The sequence below is a fragment of the Chaetodon trifascialis genome, chromosome 15 (genome assembly GCF_039877785.1).
Source record: "Chaetodon trifascialis isolate fChaTrf1 chromosome 15, fChaTrf1.hap1, whole genome shotgun sequence".
Classification (NCBI taxonomy): Eukaryota; Metazoa; Chordata; class Actinopteri; order Chaetodontiformes; family Chaetodontidae; genus Chaetodon; species Chaetodon trifascialis.
The window spans coordinates 18,994,113-19,014,824 of NC_092070.1; the positions used below are offsets into that span (position 1 = coordinate 18,994,113).

The window sequence follows — 20,712 nt, forward strand, 5'->3', positions numbered from 1 at the left end:
CAGTACAGGTCTGTGACATCATTCTAAGTGATATACAAAAGTACTGAAACTGACTCAAATGCATTTACAAATGAAGAATTCAATCAAATTAAGATTTAGTCAAGTTAGATACAGAAGACAGATTATTTCATAGTTTCTGAAATCTGAGCTGTGGATGCACAACAACATTCAAACATCTAAATGTATAACAAGAAACTACATTAATACCTTTTCCAGTAGCAGCGAAGCTTGCAGAAGTTATTAAGCCTTTACTACACTAAAAATAAGTCAATACAAATATTCTGGCAGTGTGACACAGTGCGAACTTTTTTTTTCTTTTTTCCTTTTTTGTAGCTGGTTAATAAATCGCATAACATGCAATACCAGAAGTGTTTAGGCTGCCTTTTATGCTGTAATATAATCATGAAAACACTAAAATACCATAACCTTTCTTGATATTTTTCCTCTGAGTTGCTTAATTGTCATTTATGTGAATGTAAACAATGCATCTTCCCATATTTATAAGTAGCAAAAGGTGTACCTGGAGATACATGATTTTCTATTGAATTTAAAGCAAGAATAAAAAGATTTTTTTTAACACAGTAGAAGGTCTTTCAATTAGAGGAACCTAAGCACAAATCCAACTTACAAGCTAACTACAGAATTCTTCAATCACTGCAGAATTATTACAATGACACAAAGTTGCAGAACTGTTTAAAAAGCATTTTTATAGGTTGCTTTACAAATTCATGTCCTCTGTTTGCATACTCCCAAAACATTAAATTGAAAAACCTAATTTCAAAGACTGAAGCTGCACCAAAAGAGCACCATGACCAGGGGATGAGTGGGTGGGTCGTCGGAGGTTCATTTCTAAGGTTGAAGTCAGGACACAGGCACTGACAATGTTTGTTTTCAATTATCTTCCGCAGAAATACTTTATGGGATTGGGCCAAACACACTGGCATATATTTATATGTACATATATAGTCATAGACATGTCAATGCTTCTGCAAAGATAAACAAGACACATTATGCAGAAACCTGTGCACAAGCTTCAACTACTTGTGTTTGCTCTCACGATTCTATACATAACCTTTTCAACTAAGGCAAGGCACTTTCGAGTTAGAGGCCGATATGTTCTAGACAAGGTCAAGAGGCTAGATTCCTAAAAAAATCACCATTTCAGGCTTTTTTAGTAAATACAATACATGCTTCTCTAATGGCTAAGCTATATAAATGTCTACAAAACAAAATTAACTGATTGAATAACAGCCTTAACATGTAGCATGTGCCTTACCGATATTACAGCTGCTGGTTAAGCCTAAAATGCATTTTAAATTTGCACTTCTTTGATTGAAATTTTATAAATCTAACTATGAAAGTAGAAACTATCGAGTACTTCTCTATGAAATCTTAATAATATGTAGAACCATGCCATGACTTAACAATAGGAAACATGAAATATTCAAATGATGTTTCACAGTATACACAAAAGCTTCAGACATTAGCTTATATAGAAAAAAAATATATAAATCTAAAAAAGACACAAAAGAATACCTACAAAGCAGCTTAAAGCAAATTTCTATATACCCTTTAATAAAGTCCCAGGTCAACAAAGTGCTTTAGTAAGAAATCAAACTTCTTCAGAAAGTTGGTCAAAGTAATGATGCTTGACTGGTTGCATTGGAAAAAATTGCAATTGAAAATTTGTGGTTTAAGAAAATGTGACTTTACTTAAAGAGGAACAGATTCTGTAAAATGTGTTGTTTCCTGTTTGATCTGGTTCAGCACTAATACCTCAAATCTGCAAATTCAGTTTCTATTGTTAGACAACACTTTGGTCCACAATTTCCAGTTTTTCATCAGTGACTCCCCATGATGTTAAACGCATGAATGTAAGTGTGCATTCACTCCCAGAGCGTGGAGCTTCGGACCGATTTGACTCATCAGCTCTGGAGGCTCCATGCTCTGCAAATGGTTCACATATTTTCTCTGGAATTCCAGACAAACGAGGCTAAAACAAACGTACGAAGTATCAGTCATATTCAGGTTACTGTCAGTCTGATTTGTTCCTCTTTAATTGAAGAAAAGTCACCTTTGAGTTTTGCACATTTTATGTTTAACGTCACCGCACTATTTTCAGCATTTACACAGTGATTTCCTTGCATTTCAGATCCCAACCAGGAAAGCCTATTGCACAAGCTATTGTGGTCAAATATCCACAATGGCTCTGTCTATATTTCTGTATCACTGTGTGGGATTCTTCTGGTCCACAATGGGAAACCTTTCATGCTCAAATTCCCCTACAGGGCAACTGCCCTTGATATTATCACAAAGGATACTTTATTAAACTTTTCCCACCCTCAGAAGGACTGAAAAATAACCTAAAAAGACTTATCATATGACAAGGACATAGCTCATTTTCTATGTATTTTTAAAACTATAACTTATCTATTTTCAGTTAAGATATATTAAAGTTACAGTGAGTCCATTTTTGTTCTTCAAACACAAGCATCCATGATGACTTTAGACACACTTCCACAGTCGTTTCTAAAAAGTTGGGGTTGAAATGCATTCAAATTCGCTCTGGGTTTAAGTGCATTAAGTCAAGAAGAAGCCGCCTCAGGAGATCAGAGATTTATCCACGCTAATTCCAAAGTGCAGTGAAGTTTTTCCAATCCATGGGGGCAGAAATGCAAACTCACAGTCGTTAATGTCTTTGTGTATACAGCTTTTAACCACGTTTATTGGTCCTATTTGCATGTCTTTAAATCTGTACTTTTGTGTTTATTGTGAGAGCAATATGTTAGGATGGCAATGCATATTAACATTATGTTCAGCAAAAGCATGGCTGCTGAATATTTTCACTACAAAGTGTAACCAAACTGATTTACGTCCTAATCGTGACTGAAGAGCGGAGGAGCGGCCTCGCAAGTGAATTTAATATTCTAATTTGAGTGCTACCTGGTCGTCAAAGGTAATGTGCACATAAAATGAGCAAAAACTATAAAGATTGAATCCCCGGTACACAATCTGATTCATAATACTATTTGTTTTGTCAGTCAAACATCATTGTATTCTAAATTAATTCAATAACTGTATGAAACAGACATTGCTATTTAGAAAATGTAATATCTATTAGTAGTTTTTAAAAGGGCTAAATCTTTAAATAGTACCTTGAGTAATTGTACATCACCACTTCAATATTTTTGTTCTACAGTAGGGACATTCTGTTTTACTAGGTGCACAGTTCTCACATAGTACATAATGTTGGCAAGGCTGCAGAACAATGCAACGATCATGCTTTTGGCAAACTATACATTTCTTTGACTGAAGCTGATATATTACCTGTTGGGGAAGAAAAGAACGAACATCAGCCGCAACTTAAAAATGCAGTTCATGCAGACTATTCGAATAAGCATGCTTGACGACAAACTAGAGATCTGAATGCTAGCTTTAAAACTACGCACATGCTACAAATGAAATGCCGTGTGTGATCTAGTCTTTCTTACCCCATCTATAAGGTCTAGGTCATTACGCAGCTGACTCTGGATGGAGTGAAGCTTTGACAAGGGGAGCTGGTCCAGCTCTCCGTAGCTACGTAGAAGAGGTGTTCCAGGGGTGCGACAAAGCACATCAAAGTCCCCTTGGAGCTCTTTCAGCTTGCGCTCTGTTTCCTCCCATTTCTGTTCTGCCAGCTGCCGCTCTGCCTCGGCCGTTTTTGCTTGTTCCTTTGCTTCGTGAGCGTCTTTCTGGCAAGCTTCACAGGCCTGGAACAAAGTTGAGACTTGTGATTAAAAAACCAAAAAAGAGCCACCTATGAAAAGGGAAATTGCTCTGATACGCTCGCACATGTATTGTAATGAGAGCTCATTTATAACACTGACTTGTTTGACCTGATGCCAGGCCTCCTCCCATTGTTTGATCTTCTTCTTGGCCTCATCCAGCTCTCTAAAAAGGCGAGCCAGATCAGCGCTGCTGGTTGTGGAGGTTAGGCTGCTGAAAACTGGAGATGGACTCGGTGAAAAGTTGCCACTTACAAAGTCCCAAATGTTGCTAGCCCCTCCATTCAAGCCTAGGTGAGGTATGTGTTAAAAATCACAAGACCAAGGATAAAAGTGAGAAGTTAGTTGTAGCTCTGTGTGTAACTGGAAAATTTCACTTCAATCAGTAAGACTCTGAGATTAAACTTTGAGTCCAGCTCATTTGGAGCAAAGTGCCTGATGCTATCAGCTTACCCAAAGAGTTCTGGGAAGAGGAGGTGGGTGTTCCCAGCAGGCCGTGCTCTTGCTTGGCCAACATGTTTGAAGGTTGATTTTGCTGCGATACCGCCCCGGACAGCAGGGACTGCGAAAGAGACTGGGACAGGGAGCTTAGCGGGGAGGTGGAGAGCGATGACGAGGAATTAAAAGAGGACGATCGTGCCAGGGAGCCTGGAATGTTGACTGGAGCAGATCCACCGAGCACCCTTTGGCCTGCAGGGACAGGAAACGCTGATGTTGCTTTTAAAATGGTTTAAAACAATAACTACTTGTGATCAACTGGTCAAACAATCTAAAGTACTTTAACATGTGTCCTTACTTGCCAGCCCTACACTGTTGTCTTGCTCCTCTAGCTCCTTATCAAGAGATGCAACATTAATGTCACTGAAGTTGAGGTCCAAAGCAGATCCTGAGGGAAAACACAGCGCATTTAGCTGACATTTGACGACAAAACACAGTGGCAGTAGTTAGCGCAGCTGGTTTCAGTGGACTTTACATACACATACCTATGACAGACTCCACTGTGTTGCTCCCTGGATAGAAAGGAGTGGCTTTTGCATTCATTGTTGATAAGGTGGTGGGTGACGAACTTTCTGAGCCAATACTAGAGGCCAAGCTGGATGTTATACTGGAGGTAAAGCTTGATGCCAAAGGGTTCACCGCATGGAACATGCTATTTTGTGTCTTTAAAAAATAAAAAACACAGAAGGCATTTGTTAAATTCCAAATCTTGTTAATTACAGTTAAGATTTTCAAATGAAATAAATTCATTATGGAATTTCACCAAGCTATTAGCACAAAATAACCAGTTTAAACCCAGACCTGTTTTTCTTGGTCCATCAATTTCTGATCCACTTGCCCCTTGTTCTTAATCTGAAAATGATCAAATCACACAGAAACAGCACTTTTCAGTGACAAACCTCTACATCCAGACAGCTGATTACAATCAAAATGACAGGTTGACAAAGATAAAGGAGCCTATTTAACATAAACTGTTTTCACTTTCCCCATGCGCTGAAGCAGCGCTAAATACTGCCAATTTCCAGCAGCTCTCGTCATTTGTCCTGATTAATGTAGTAACTGTTGAGTGAATTATTGATCAGAATCAGAAGTGTGAGTGTGTGAACTGATCATTTAACTTGACTCTGCCACTTGTAGCTCTAGGACAGATTTAAAAACATTATAGTATGTCCAGCATGATAAAGACAGACATGCTTTAAAATGAATTTGTTTAGTGTACAGTTACAAATGTCCTTGGCTGCATTCGCAGTGAGGAACTATTTTTAGGCGGCCTGATGGTCAGATCAAGCTTCACAAAATTTAGACAAAATCCAATAGTGATTATGAACAGCTGAAAGTGAGAAGTTGTCAAATCATCCAGACATTAACTCAAATATATATAGCTTTCTGTCATCAAGTGATAAGCTATTTGAGTTTTTTAGTTTGAAAGAACAGCCAACACATGAAACGATCCAAAATCTAAGGCGCAAAAAATGGTGCAATTCATGGGGAAAAGGCTCAAAGTGTAAAATAAAAATGGCATGGCCGATAATGAATGAAAAACAAACAAAACAGCGATTCAAAATGAATGACAGTGATACATTAAGCGTAAACCCTATGTTGTCTGTGCGTTATTGTTCCTGAAGATAAGAGAGCAGTCTGTGTACCTGATCCTCACGTTCAAAGCCCGGAGCTTTAGGATAGTTAGACGTCAGAGATGAGACACTGGATGTGGTGGACTCTGAACATAAGCTACTATTAGTTAAGGATTTGGGCCTGCTGATGGATCCCACTGGGGATAACAAACTGTCGCTTCCTGAGCTTGGAGTTACAGTCGAGCAATTAGAACATGAAACCTGAGAAAGAGAAGTGCACATGGTCTTAACAAAATGATGATCAAACAGATTCAGAAAATAAAAGAAATAAAACCATTATTCTGGATGGACTATGACGGTGATCCAGAGCAGACTGAGCAAGCAGCAACAGATGAAGTAAAGAAATTGCTTGTTTGTTTTTTTTTAAAAATGTAGTCATGAAATGTAAAACAGTAAAAGAAAATAGTAATAATGACAAATTAATGTGCAAAAAACATGCTAACAGAAAAATGAGCGAATAAATGCCGACTTGCGTCAGCTGAATTGTGATTTAGGTAGCTACAAAAGCAAGCATCCATTCAATTTGGCTTCTAACACCCTGATTGAGTTGATTCTGTAACATTTCCTACTGAAGGCCTGACACAGCAACAAAGAAAACATACACTTCCTACTTGTCCGTTGCTACTGGTTGTGTTGGTGGTGGAGTTGCCTCCACTGTTCCACTCACTGACAGGACACTCTGAATACTGCTGAGAGCCCAGCTGGGACTGTGAACTTGACTGTATCACTGTCAGCAATGAGCTCATGGTCTCTTCTGTAGAGGGAATTCCTGAAAGGATCAAGGTAAACATCAACCAGGCTGCCAACAGCTAATTAACATGGCTCGTTTAAATCAATCAGAAGGTGCATATTTCAAAACCAAAACGTCCTCATGTGTAGGTAAAACCCTTAACTCAAAACAGAACTACAGATATCATAGATTTGGAATTCTCTACGGTATTTAGAAAAACCTTGACTTACTTTCTACATGTGCAAATGCACAAAACGGTCCTCTGGGACAGTATCCAGTCTGTCGCATATCATTGCATTTGGTAGATTTGTAGATCTTAGACAAAGACACAGACATCACAAGCCGATGAGAGAGACAAAGTTACGATATCCAACCTACCTAACAGAAAACAAATAACTATATATATATATATATATATATATATATATATATATATATATATATATATATATATATATATATATATATATATATATATATATATATAAAAAAAAGCTATGAATGTAGTCTCCACTAGTTAAGTGTCAGAAAAATCAAATTCACTCACCTCTGGATGAAACTGCTGTTCAGTGCGAGAGTGACAATACTGGCAACTGTCTCCACTGTCACACTTTGAGGGCTCGCCCCATTCATCCCCATGTTTTACATTAGGACAAGGAGTTGACCTGCATTCAGAGAGCCGCAACCTTTATCACACGGCATTTACACAACTTCCTACCATTTTTTGTTTGCACTTCAGCTGAATCATATCTTACCTGTATTTGAACTTTCTAGGATTTCGTCTTCGATCTCTACTGTTGTGGTAGTGGGGGCAAGCGTAGCCCTGTCTGCATAGTCTTGGAGGCTTAGTACACTGATCTGTTTTATAGTTGGCTAAAACAAAGTTGGTATCTGCAAAAAAAAAAAAAAAGTATTAAAGTCATTTTGTTTCTTTTGATTTCATAGGAAATTAAAGTGTGCATTAGTTGCATGAGTCCAATATTATCAGACTGGGGGTTACTCACCTTGCCACCGGGGGTCTTCTGTTAGAGTTTTCTCAATCATAGCTTGGCTGGCTAATACACCAGGCTGCAGATCAGGAATACCTTCCCCAGATCCCAACTGGCCATTCTGAAGAGCCTCTTGTGCTTGAATCTCTCTGTGCACACAAAACGCACATTCTTGTCATTACTCAGAAACTAAAAGGATCTTGGCTGAACACCCTTAAACTCTCTGTCATGTTAAAGGAAGTTTGTTGGCTCTCTAAAACTGATAAATGTAGTAACCCTGCTTCCAAAACAGTTGGGACACTGCATAAGACAGAAAACAGAGTGTGATCATTTGCTAATCCTTTTCGACATATACTCAACCAAAACAGTGCACAGACAATATATTTTATGTTTGACCTCATCGGCTTCATTGATTTTTGTAAATATATGCTCATTCTGAAAGTGATGACAGCTGGATCTGAATCTCAAAACACTATACAGACAAATACAAAGACAAGTGACTCCTTATCCTGAACCATCTGACATACAAGTGTTAAAAATAGCCACAGGGAGGTGTGACAGCATAATAATGTAATTCACACATTAAGCAGATCTTGAAAATTTATCTAAACACAGAGAAAACAAAAAGATAATGTAATAATCACACAGAGGTTTAACAACTTAACTGCTGAATGTTCACTTCAGCGACCATTTTGCTCAGGAGACCTGTTGTTTAAAGTCTTGGTATCAGCTAATGTCGCTCACTCTTTCTGCAGCACGGAGCTCAACAAAACATGTTTATTTAAGATCAGGTGTTTGTACTTTGTATGACTCACTGAGCCGAGCCACAAAAAAAACGAGTAACAAACCAAACCATTAAATCCCTGCAATATGGGCATCGTGTTTACGTTATGTCTAAATTGGCAAATTTGTTCGTTCCACTGTGAAGTTTGTGAGTGAAAAGTTTGGCAGGGAAGAGAGAAGTCACTATTTGCTTTGTATGTCACCTGATATCATAGACTGGAGGTCGGAGATCATGTGGCCCGTGAGCAAAAGCACAGTGGAGGCCATTCTTCACACAATGCCCTCGAGCATCCGTCTCATGGATACAAGTGCCAGTCTTGTAATAGCGTAGATGGTACTTGCGCTCTGTGTCACCAGTGGTCCGGTGTAAGTAAGGACAGCTGAGGAAGCAAGGACACATTGAAATATTTCATCAGTTGGACTGAATAAATCATCTAAATGAGCATCCGTCGGCATGACATTAAAACAATGCACAAATAGTGCTGCCAAAACCTCAAATCTGTCCAAAATAAACAGAAAATACAGCAAAAATGTGTTTTAAACTGTCTGATCTTCCTTCAAGTCCATGATATAATTACAGATGAAAATTTAAGACTCTGCAGACTGCACCCTGTAAAACCACAAGGATTATAAACAGCAATAAAAGGACGGCGTTCTTACAGTCGCACACCCCTTTAATCAGGAGACAGATTCGACCGTGAATACACGACTGACACGGCAGCAAAGTCTTACGAATGTGTGGCCAATAAGCTTCTCGAATAAACCAATTTTTCCTTTCTTGAGTAGCAACAGTTGCTATAGCAACACAGAAGGTCATATAAAAATAGCTGCCATTGGCAGAGGAGGAAATCTAAGGACTGCAGTTGTTCATTTTCCATCACTTTAATGATCTTACTTCTTTTTTTTCTTAATTCTATGCGGGGCTAAATTAAATCCTGTGCCATCTTTAATTTCCTAATTGCAAATTAAAGGGTACAGGCCCGGTCACCCCTGTTGAGGATACACCTGTGTTATTGTGCAACTAGACAGTTTAGTCAATATGGATGAAAACTCCTCTGAAGCTTCAAGCCTGTCACAGAATGTTTATAGACTGTTTTTGCCCTGTGATGACAAAATGACGCTCTGTACGAAACAATATGGTCACATATCATGAAAACACAAACACAACTTGCATCTTATTGTAGGGACACTATGGGGAACATACATTTTTGAAAACTCATGCCATTAGCTGAACTTAACAGTAGCATCGGTGAATATAATGCTGGAGGGCAAACGGAGGCGGCCTGTCAAGCAGCTTAATCTCAAAGACAGGTGCAGTCATTGAAAATGTTTAGTTTGGAAGATGCTCTACATAGAGAATACATGCAAAATCACCAAGGGCAAATTGCAATGTTGCATGTGTATGATACTGCCAACACCTGCAGCAACATCACACTTTTCAGAAAGAAAATAATAAGTTATGACTACCAAGCAACTACCAAACCAAATCCCATTTTTCGGCTTGAGTACATTGCAAAGCAACAATTGTATTTTTCATAACCTCAGTTCAGGCCCAGCTGAGCTCATGTGCACATATTCCATTACACAGAGATCTTACTTATCCTACACAATTGTGTTACTGTAGACACAGCAAACTAATGAAATTGAGAAAAAGGTTAAATCTGTAAGAATATCTCTCAAACTGTGGAAACATAGTAAAAACCTGTTTTCAGACCCCTGCTAACATGACTGCAGAACACCTCGCTACACATCTTCCTCATTGGTCTGCATATTAAGTTTGTTTCAGCCATTATATGGAGCAATTAAGCACTGATTTGACAAAGTATATCTACACAATTCCTCCCCATGAGGACACGCCGCCGTCCAAAGCCATTTAAGGTCAGCCGAAGGAAGACACAATTTATCTACCACTGATGAAATTTCCTGATAAACTGCATTCAGTGTTTCTGTGGTGCTGATTTGATCGCAATGGTCTCCATTCCAGACATGTCAACAAAGCATCACTCACTTATGAGCAGCTGCATCATGACAAACTGGCAATTTCATGGGGCTGAAGAAAGGCAATGACTGAAACGGGGACTTACTCATCTCCGTCGGGGCAGATGCCTGTGGTCTCGTCGTATTTCGTGCAGTACACATCGGGGCTGTAGTTAAAAGTTCCGTCTCTTCTTCTGATGGGTCGTCTTCGCCGCTGGTTTAGAAAATGCCAATTAAAGCACGTAAAGGGTCTGTGCTGCGTACACTTGTGCTGGAGGAACAACGGGCACTGCTCTGTCCTGAACTCCTTCAAGTATCTGAAACAACAAGGAAAAACAAAAACAAAAAAGTCTGTGTGGGGAACCGGGTTTTTAAGTGACAATTAACTAAATAATACGTCGACGGCAAGGAAAAAGTTCAGACATTGAGGTGTCGTGTTATGCTGCTAAGCGTAGCCTACTATATATTTTGGGTCACGAACGTTAGCTTGCTATTCAGAGAGCAGACTCCGCAAGTTTATCGGCGTAAGACGCGTTAAAAGAATATGAGCGTACGTCTATAAAAGTGCGTAGCAAGAGGGAACTCAAAATAAGGCCGAGCTATTTACAAGCAGACTGGTTAGCGAGTTCCTGGCTAACCGTTTAGCAGCCCGAGTTGACGGTTTAACAACCAACGGATTGTTCAAAACACTTCCTCAACTCTGTAAAACAACTGTAAACGATTCCGTTAACGATTAGCGTGTCAATTAAGTGATTTAAGACGTCCGCGTTTCCTACATTAGCGCTGCTGTCGTTAGCGTTCAGTCGCTGTTTGCTATGTGACGTTAGGTAGTCACAAAGCCAGGAAAAGCACCATGTTTTCAACACACACACAAGAGTTGAGGAATGCAAGAAATGCAAACGCGCATTGGTGCACGTGCAAAAAACGTTTTCGGAAACGAGCGATTTTCTTGTTTCTTTGCTGCAGCTTTACTCACGTATAGTGGGTAGGTTTCTCGGTTTGAGGGGACGCATTGGCCGCCGTTTTCGAAACCGACGGCATTTTCAGTCAAAACAATGAATTGCGCATGCGCTGGGATCTGTTGCTCGCGTGCATGCACGTCCGCCTGCACGCCAGCGCAGGGGGCGCTGCAGAGACGTCTGTCCTCCGGTTTGTTATGCTTGTTTTTATGTTTGCTCATCTCTATTAATCCACCTTCCACGTACTGTTTTTATTCATACTACATATACAGTTACAAAAAATAAAAAATAAATAAATAAAATAAATAAAAAATTCCCCATCTTCATGAAAACAGAAGATGGTTTTATTTCATTTTTCATTTTTGTTTTATTTCAAAGATCCTCGAGGATACACCTAATTTTATAGACAGCATCGTCGGTGATGAGGCCCGGTGTGCAGTATATCTACAGTATAATTCTGGTGGCGAAATATAAAAATCCCATTTTATTTTTTAAAATATCATATTTAAGATGATCAACTCTGATCCTCAAGACAAAAGACCAGACAGATGAAATGTCACCATTGGTCAAATTCATAAAAAATACGCCTTAGAAATGAATAACTGACCTTCCCCCAGAAAAGTGGTGACAGTAAACAACTCTGTCAGTCATATTCTTCAGTCAAAGACTTCCAATTATGGAGTGCCTAACCACGTGAATTAAAAACGCAATTAGAAGTTTTCAATATACAACTGAAACAGAGGCTTAAGCAACAGCAAAAAGAAAATATCTTTTTTTTCACTTCGGGTTTCCTCAGAAGTTTTTACAGTTTTCAGATGTTTTGTTATGATTTAGATAATAAATCATCAGTGAGAGTCTCTGACTTTAGATTGGAACACCTCGCTTGTGAAAATCACAGCTCAAATGAAAGTGAAGTTGTGTGTGGTGGGTGAGTTGTGAAAAACGTGTTTTCTCTATGTGAGACTATCACAGGTGGTCATGTTGCCTGCAGTCACGCTTGTTCTTCCTTTTATCTCAGTGGACTAACATCCATTAAGCCAGAACACGATATACTGCATATGGATGTGGACTAAATATGACTGATTTTGCAACACTTTTATATTAATTTCACTCCACAAAAAATAAATAAATACTAAATTACAGATAAGTGTGATCTATTTTGGGAAATTGTAAAGAGAAAACTCCATCATTTGCCTCTAATGTGAATGTGTTTTTGGTGCCAACAATCATATTTTTACTGTTGATGGAAATAATCAGTTTGATGAGGTCTGCTTCATCATTACTGCTGCAAGTCAAACTCCAATCCCTTTTCTTTCCTTTTGTATCTGGGAAGCTAATCTCTTCTATTCAGCTCCTTTTTCCTGTAAGGGATTTTAATTTACAAATGCAATTATATGTCTAATCCATTATTCAGCTGATGAGGTCCACCGAGTGCACAGCCTCGTAATTATGCATAAAACCTATCCAGTCGTAATTACTTTGATATGCCCCACCCCCACTCATCTTACAGCTGCACAACGTCCAGTTACCTTCCTTACATAACAAAGATTTTAAGGTGGCTCACCTTTAGTAGAATTATTTTGATTGCTTAAGCAGCTCAAGCAGAGTGCAGACTGTTATAAATTTCAGAAACCAGACTCCATGCTTTGTTCTTTGTAGACTTAGAGAACCTCAACTTATCTGTGATGTCTTCAATCGTTAAAAATAAAGAATTGGAATCTTAATTTAAGGAGTGTTCATTTAGGTACCAGTTAATTAGGTAAGTTCTTGTGGCAACAGAAAGGTGTTGATTCAACTTGGCCTTGACTGTCTTTTCTAATGTCTTGTCCATCCTCATTAACATACATGAGTTGGACAAAATATTAGAAACATCTTTAATGTAGTCCCATACAACACAATTTGCACTTTGATGTCTTTGAGCAGCAGCAGCAGCAGCAGGGGTAATGGCTACACTGAGGAAAATGTGCAAATGCTCCCAAAAGACTATTGTGTTTCAGTGATTTTAACTTACAACCTTTTCATCCAGTTTAATTGGTAAAAAGCTCCAGGATTTGTCTCCATATTACATTATCATCATCATTTGGCTACATGAACACTATCATCTTCCCATTAAATATACCTTATATGTAAAGATATTGTATTGTGTTCTTTTACTGAATTGATTTTTTGCTCACAAACATTGTTGAATCCGGCATCATCCAGAGGAAGTATTGGATGTAAGCAAGGGGAAAAGTCACACCCTTTTTCCTTTCTGTGACGTCAGTCACCACAAACCTTTAACCTTACTCAGTAGTCTCAGCTGTACACACAGTCCACTGTCAACCTCTTCTCACAGCATCTCCAATGTGTGTGTGTTCATATGCATGGGGATGTGTGGATGTGTGATGTAAAGATTAGCCTCTCTCACAGTGTTGAGCTTAGAGGGTCTTGGCTCTGGTGTCTAGGTGTTGCTTGTTTATATCAATGAACTTGACAGCTCTCATTGCATTATTACTTGCCTGTGTTTCTGTCTTTGTGTCCTACATGGCTCTGATAGAGCCATGTGCTGTTGAGGATTGTAGCCTTCACACGGGTCTAAATCAACACTCAAAATGCAAATATGTTGTATAAGCTATGCTGAAACCTGTCTTTGTCAGTGTTAAAAGTTAACATGCTGAATGCTTTCTTGCATGGTAAGGATGTGGGACATAAATGGTGTAATGGAAACATCATGCAAAAACAGCTTTAGTATCATGTACCACAACAAGTTTTGCATTTTTGCAGACCTCTAATAAACAATCACTGAAACAATCCTCAGCGTCACTTTCCCAGGCTGCTGGGACTGTTACAGCTGGAATAACAGTTTGTGGTTTGGACTCCTGTTTTTCCCAGTCACGCCATTATCTCTGCCTGCCTCATGCACAAACACAGCTCAGGCCCACCGCAGGCTGGCAACACACAGATTTTATATCTTGATGTACTGCGCTATCCTCAATCTAGGCATGATAGAATTTCCTGTATACACCTGCCACTGTTACATAATACATCCACCTCTTTATTCCTAATGCACAGTACCACCTGTTTCACATGCAGTGTTTGTTTTTGCACAATTGTAAATGGAATATTCAATAAACCCTGTTATATTTCATAGTGCAGATAACTGTAAGCACTATTGAATTTATGAAAACAGTGCAACATCACAGTACAGAGAAAGAATTTTGAATATTTGCTCTGACAGATCTACAAAACCATTAGTGGCTAAAAAACTTTATGGCAGGTTTCATTAAAACCTCTGCTATTGAGCCTCTGATGGCATGCAATTTAAAATTTCTGAACTGTGCCTGTGCATCCTGGTAATCTGCATTTCATTAACCTGAGATTAACACGTTAATGAGCATCTTTGTTCTATTTGAAAGCATTTGTGCGGATATGCACACACCCAGTGATGGCCTTGAGACTGGTACTGAAATATGTCAGATATCATGTTTGATTTTAGTATACGTATTAACTAAATAAAACAAATTATTTGAATCAGTTCACAGACAGAAAAACAAGCCACAAATGTGCGGATGACATATGTCTTGCATTGGAAATTGATTGACACAGGCCCATTACTTATGTCCACAGTTGGCCATGCTGTTTATCAGGTAATATAAGTTAAAGACCGGTAAGAACAAAAGATTGAAGCAGCCTCATGTTGCCAACATTAAATGATGTGTTTACTTAGTCTCTTCTCCCGCTGGCAAAACAACACCTGCCTCTCTGCTCTACCATGATGCCAACAGGACCTGACAGGTGGGGCAATAACACAGCGACGTTTGAAATGAGCACACGCTGATTCCTAGAAGCTCAGTCATCAGAGTTTGGAAAACAATCTCGCAAAAATGGTGTTTTATAAGTTCTGAATTCACCTCATTGTGTGACTGTGACCAAAAATAAAGGGTGTAGCCACATTACCCTTTTCATTTATTCTGTGTTATACTTGAAGACGTGCAAAACTTGCTAGGTTTATTTTAAATATTGCTTGGTCTTTTTGAAATCTATGAACTTCCACTTTGTATCCCTGGAAAAGTAAGACACGTTCCTTCGTCCTATAAAATAAAACAAATGTTGTTTGCATTGTCCAGTGAATGTTTACCTACAGGCCTTCCTCTTTCAACAGAAGAGGAATGTTAGCTGAAACTCACAAAGCACGGCGTTCAGTACTATCTTGTACAGAGACTGTGAAAACAAGTCACTGCTAGTTGTGTCTTACACTGTTTTATGTTGAGTTACTACTTGATGGAGAACAGCAGTCATTTGGTCATGGCTTGTCATGGTGGTGTTGATGTGGATGGTGGATTGTAGTAGTTTCTTGATAAATGCATGCTTCTCTTTTTATATTACACAGGTGAAGGTACATGTGGGTTTCAACTGAAATGACCCATCTCCTGCAGCTGACACAGACAGCCTGATTAGATCTGACATGACGAAGCATTACCTCTATGCAGGATGCTTCAGCTGCGATGCAGCCATTACTATTTCTACAGGTTATTCCACATACCCAGAAAATGCTCTGGAAGATTTGTATTAAAGATCACACAATGCAAAAGGTTTCCCCATTGTCGTCACACAAAAGCTGGTCTTGTCTGAGACTCGTCTATCCATTAGTTGCCTTTGCCCACTGGCTGTACTTCAAGGGTAGATGCTGACATTTAGCACCTCGCTAGCATTTCATTTAGTGTTGCCTGCCTTGCCATCCAGCTAACTTTTTGAAGAAATAACACACCAAATACCAAAGAAAACAATCCAACGTGCAGATAAACATGAAAATAGCTTTAAGTATTGTATGTGCATTGTTTTCTACTTAAAGAGATGCACACATTGAGTCATTTTCCATCCTCGTGTGAGTGTACATTCTTGGTGCTTTTGTGTTTTTGTTCAGAAAGTGAGCAGGTTAACTGAGACGCTGATACAACTATGAGAGCTACATAACAGATGAAAAAGCTGAGGTAATATTTCACACTGGGTGATATATCACTTGATATGAAGGATTTCTAGCAAATTTTGTGCACACAGTTTCATAATACTTGTCTTGTCCTCTTCACAGTCACACCTCTGACACTTCAGCCCTGACAGGGAGGTGTAAATCAAGGCCATGGTGGCAGAAGCGGTTCACTACTGACCAGCTGGCCTTCTGCTTAATGAAGAGACGCAGCTTGTCCCTGAAGGTTTCTCCTAGAAAACTGTAGATAATGGGGTTGAGGCAGCTGTTGGAGAAAGCTGCCAGGTTAACAATGTGGCCTGTGAGTGGGTAGTCATGCCACAGGGTGGTAGCAGTCCTCTGCGATGGGTCGGCTGTGCCCTGCAGCAGCTGGATGCTGATGAAGACGTTCTCTGGCAGCCAGCAGATGAAGAACACCAGAACCACCACCACGATCATGCGCAGGGCCTTCTGTCGACGTGGCCACAATCCACGATGCTTCTGGGCCCTCATGAGGATTCGCCCGATGAGAGAGTAGCATAGACCAATGATAGAGAAGGGCACCAAAAAGCCAATGGTTACCTCCAGCCACTGAATCTCAAAGACATTGGCAAAGCAGAAGTGCACCTCACCCCTGTGCTGGGTTTGCACAATGGTGAAGGGGAGAAGGGTGGCCAGGATGGAGGCCATCCAGATGAGACCACAGCTGAGCTTGGCGTACTGCATAGTCCTCAGCGGGCTGCTGCTCATGGAGTTAGCCAAGGCAATATATCGGTCAAAGCTCATCCATGTGAGGAAGAATATGCTGCTGTACATGTTGACCTGCAGGAAAAGGGACATGAAGGTGCAGAGGACAGCGTAGTCATAATACTTCTCATTCAGATTGAAGACCTCGATGAGGGAATCTGCCACCAGGATGAGGTCAGCTACAGCCAGGTTAACAAAGTAAAGGTCAGGGATGGTCATCTTCTCTCTGTGGTTCAAGTTCACCACCAGGATTAAGATGTTACCAATAAATCCAATCGGAAAGAGCAGGATGGTGTACAGGCAGGACAGGAAGAGACCAATAATATAGGATTGGTATTTGTCTGAGTCTTCAATCAAAAATGTTGTGTTGTACTCATATGAAATGTTCACTTGTTCTGTACTGTTAACATATATCCAGACCAGAGAGGTTGCCTGCACTTCCATGCTGACTGTGGTTGGGCTGTCTTGAATCATAGGCCACATGTAAGTCACCTGTAGCTGCTACATCATTAGACCCTGTTAGTTCCCACTTATGTCTCTTTAAAGAGTGAATCATCTATGCTGTGTTGGCATGCTAACAGAAGTCAGGTGCGTGGAACACAACGGTTACGGCTTGTTTGGCCCCATGTTGATCAAGGATCAAGGTTCATCCACCGATAGATTCCAGACACAAAAGAGAAGCACCTCCATGTCTTAAAATTGTCTTTGGCCTTTGTAACGTGATGCCTCACATCATCCAGACTGTCCAATTTGTGGTCTTGAGATTAGAGGACAGACTTCTTTCTCCTCTTTAGAGTCATCTGATTTGAGTACTGCTTTGTCTCTCCAAGTCTACGTGCATCTTTATTCAGCGAGCCCGGGCCGGAGATGCTATTGCTGTGACACCTGAGCTGTGGAGAGGAGGGAAGGAAAAAATTAGGTGCACAGACTTGAAAAAGCAGCAGTCTTGTCTGCAGTTAAATGTAAATAACTAAGAGGCATAACACTTGTTTTACTCAAACCAAAAAATTCAAAATCTTAAGATTGAGTAAGCAAATCCAGTACAGTTTGGTGAGAGAAGTTGAAGGGGTCTAAAATGGATGGCAGACAACTACGTAAACACATTAACATTCAAGCTTCAGTCTTAAACAGATGCATTGAAATCCTCCTTAGAAATCCTCAGCCAATCCGCTCGTTTGTCCAGACTTGATGACTACTAATTACCAAGATAAAAACATATTTGTCATTAACATGTAACAAACGTCTGTTTGTCGACTCCAGTCGACACTTATCACCATCAGTTTTGAATGTAGATAACAAAAAATCGATGGTTTATATTCACCGCAAGCTTTTACATTTCAAATGATCCTCCTCCTTATTCCTTACAATGTTCAGGCCCAAAATCTCTTCTGACTTTCCCTGGTCATAGAAAGACTGTATTCTGTCTGGCAAACATGACCTTTAGCAAAGCCCTTAGGGTGTTATTTCCACCACAGGAAACCTTCTTCAATATTAATGCATTCTTACTGACGGCAGTCTTCACAACAATAATTCAGCATGTATACAACGTGCAAAGAGGATAGAAATCTTAAAATTTTGTGCATTATTTTTTCAGTCATTGTGTTAGAGCTATTGTTCCAATAAGAAATATTCAAAGTCCCCCCCAAAAATACGAGAAAGTTGAGTGACCTGAACTATTTTCATGTCTAAGCTCACAGTTATATTGTATCATCTAATTTACAGACCAAAAAAAATCCTGTAATTGAAATTAATTGTGACCTAAACATTTAGTTTACTAATTTGATATCCAATTTCTGAGTTCTGCTTCTTTAATACTGGGATAGGCATCCGTTCTTCTGTTCTGAGCATGTTTTGATCATCATATTTTCTACCAAAATGCTCTCCAAGGAAATGCAATCAGCCACTCCAGACATGTAGGGAGCAAGATACAGAGCTAGCTGATGACATAATACACAGCTTCTTATGCAACTGGATTCACAAGACATGAGGGAATGCAACATCCACACTGAAATTTAGCGGACACCATATTAACTGTAAATTAACAAATACATGCAGTTTAGTTAGTGTATCACCTGTATTTTGTACTGCAGACTGTCTACTTGAAATTGAAATAAAACACATAAAGCACTGTTAAATACCCACTAATAGTAGCAAAGATGTGGGAATCAAAAGCAGCACTTACTTTTTCAAATTTGGGATGTGATGTCCCTCCATGCTCGTCCGGTGCAGAAGTCAGAGAGACAGAGATTTGTAAATCCCATGTCCGGGCTTCTCTTCTGCACCACCTGCTGTTTGGCCCAACCCTGTCTGGAGAGGAGAGGAGGGTGGGAGAGACAGAAAGGCAAGAGATGATCTGTCACCCATGGTTTGTCACCATGCTTCATCAGATTCCCTTTTCTCTGCCTCCTTTCTTTTTTGCCCAGTTTGTGATTCCAGGTGTCCGCTGAGCATCTAAAAAGATCCAGCAACTGAACTGGCTGAGAGCTGATTTTAACACAAAGGAAAGTTTGGATGGAGTGTGGAGTTTGCCTCGGCCAGCTTGTGCTGTTATGGAAACCACTTATAATTTTTTGCAGTATTTGTTCACCTGGGTTGTCGAGCTCTTAGCGTTAAGGGCGGTGTAAACACACTTCATATGACCTTTCTTAGTTTTTCCATCATTATGATCTGTATCTGGAAGACACTGACCCTTGCCTGTTTAATGTTCATTCTCAACTACAATTTTGTTCAGATAAGGCATTAAAAACTGTGAGCCTTCACTCTCAGTCAGGGGGAAACAGAACAGACTCTTTGCTCCTGGGCAAGGAGTAACATTAACGTAATTTGAGGTAATCTATGTGCCCGAGCTGTGACTAAGGAGATCTATTTGAAGCAGTGTTGGCTAATGTTGTGTTTAGTGGGATGCATTATCTGCAGATGCTTGCAATAATTGCAGACATACAATAACCACCTTCAACAACAGAGCTATGTATATATTGATAGTGCACAAACTGCATTATATTAAATCATAGTTGTAAAACTAATTCATCTTAGATAATACTTTTGATCTAACTGAACCTTACATAATCTAGGCCTACTATGACTGAAGCCAGGTAGATTTGTTCCCAAATGATCAGCATGCAGCTGCAAAAACAACATTGGGAAGGGGAAATCACTTCTAATTAGGATCTAATAAGGATTAAAGGAAAGCAGAGGAGGAAAGGGGCTGTGTTCAATGACAACAAGGATTTTCACTTTGCCTCAAAAGACAGAATGTGACTCTGAGGTCTACACGAGGTGGGAAGGTCACTGCTTCCATAGACAGCCAGAGGGTAGAGCGAAGTCAAGGCCAAGGCTGGATCATCGCCTGGAGGTATGGGGTTGCAGCTCCTTTGGCAGCACTGTGCACCAGCTCCAGGGCTTTGAATGTGATACAAACAACAACAGAGAGCCAGAGGACTTCATCAGGAGTTTGAAGACAGGGCACAGCACTCTCAATGTCCATGATGCCTGCTATAGTTCAGGCAGGCAGCTCAAATGCCCTGCCACAGTCATGGCCTGCTCCACTTGCTGTATTATTATCCAATGCACCTTTGCAATAAGGCCGTCTATTTATACTGTCCATACACTACCCACTCGTTTGCCCTGCTGTTGTTCATGTACAGTGTATTCAAGTTACTTTAAGATGTTTTCCCACAGGAAAATGCATA

General features: G+C 39.8%; 2 protein-coding genes across 5 annotated transcripts; both read right to left on the reverse strand.

Annotated features, from left to right (window-relative positions):
- Nucleotides 1-329: 329 nt before the first annotated feature.
- Nucleotides 330-11,432, reverse strand: unkl (unk like zinc finger). 4 transcript variants are annotated; one of them, XM_070980602.1, is made up of 16 exons: nucleotides 11,352-11,432; nucleotides 10,483-10,692; nucleotides 8,602-8,778; nucleotides 7,631-7,764; nucleotides 7,382-7,517; nucleotides 7,174-7,291; nucleotides 6,857-6,941; nucleotides 6,499-6,665; nucleotides 5,909-6,097; nucleotides 5,064-5,114; nucleotides 4,748-4,925; nucleotides 4,561-4,650; nucleotides 4,218-4,454; nucleotides 3,867-4,054; nucleotides 3,492-3,749; nucleotides 330-3,327 (listed from the first exon to the last, which is right to left on the reverse strand). In XM_070980602.1, the coding sequence occupies exons 1-16, from the start codon at nucleotides 11,414-11,416 to the stop codon at nucleotides 3,172-3,174; spliced, it is 2,439 nt and encodes an 812-aa protein (XP_070836703.1). In that variant the 5' UTR covers nucleotides 11,417-11,432; the 3' UTR covers nucleotides 330-3,171. The 4 variants fall into 4 exon arrangements, with proteins under 4 accessions (XP_070836703.1, XP_070836704.1, XP_070836705.1 ...); XM_070980603.1 differs by having other exon boundaries at nucleotides 3,867-3,985; nucleotides 11,352-11,429; XM_070980604.1 differs by lacking the exon at nucleotides 5,909-6,097.
- Nucleotides 11,433-14,927: 3,495 nt separating this feature from the next.
- On the reverse strand, nucleotides 14,928-19,257 carry gper1 (G protein-coupled estrogen receptor 1). Its single transcript, XM_070981386.1, has 2 exons — nucleotides 19,206-19,257; nucleotides 14,928-17,913 (listed from the first exon to the last, which is right to left on the reverse strand). The coding sequence occupies exon 2, from the start codon at nucleotides 17,504-17,506 to the stop codon at nucleotides 16,403-16,405; it is 1,104 nt and encodes a 367-aa protein (XP_070837487.1). The 5' UTR covers nucleotides 17,507-17,913; nucleotides 19,206-19,257; the 3' UTR covers nucleotides 14,928-16,402.
- Nucleotides 19,258-20,712: the final 1,455 nt, after the last annotated feature.

What these genes read in the sequence shown, in the direction of transcription:
- gper1 (XM_070981386.1), bottom strand. Translation starts at nt 17,506, where the DNA reads ATGTGGCCTATGATTCAAGACAGCCCAACCACAGTCAGCATGGAAGTG.
- unkl (XM_070980602.1), bottom strand. Translation starts at nt 11,416, where the DNA reads ATGCCGTCGGTTTCGAAAACGGCGGCCAATGCGTCCCCTCAAACCGAG. An exon ending in ATCTGCCCCGACGGAGATGA is followed by an intron (nt 8,779 to 10,482) that starts GTAAGTCCCCGT and finishes TTGCTTCCTCAG; the next exon opens with CTGTCCTTACTTACACCGGA. An exon ending in AACAGCAGTTTCATCCAGAG is followed by an intron (nt 6,942 to 7,173) that starts GTGAGTGAATTT and finishes TCTTTGTCTAAG; the next exon opens with ATCTACAAATCTACCAAATG.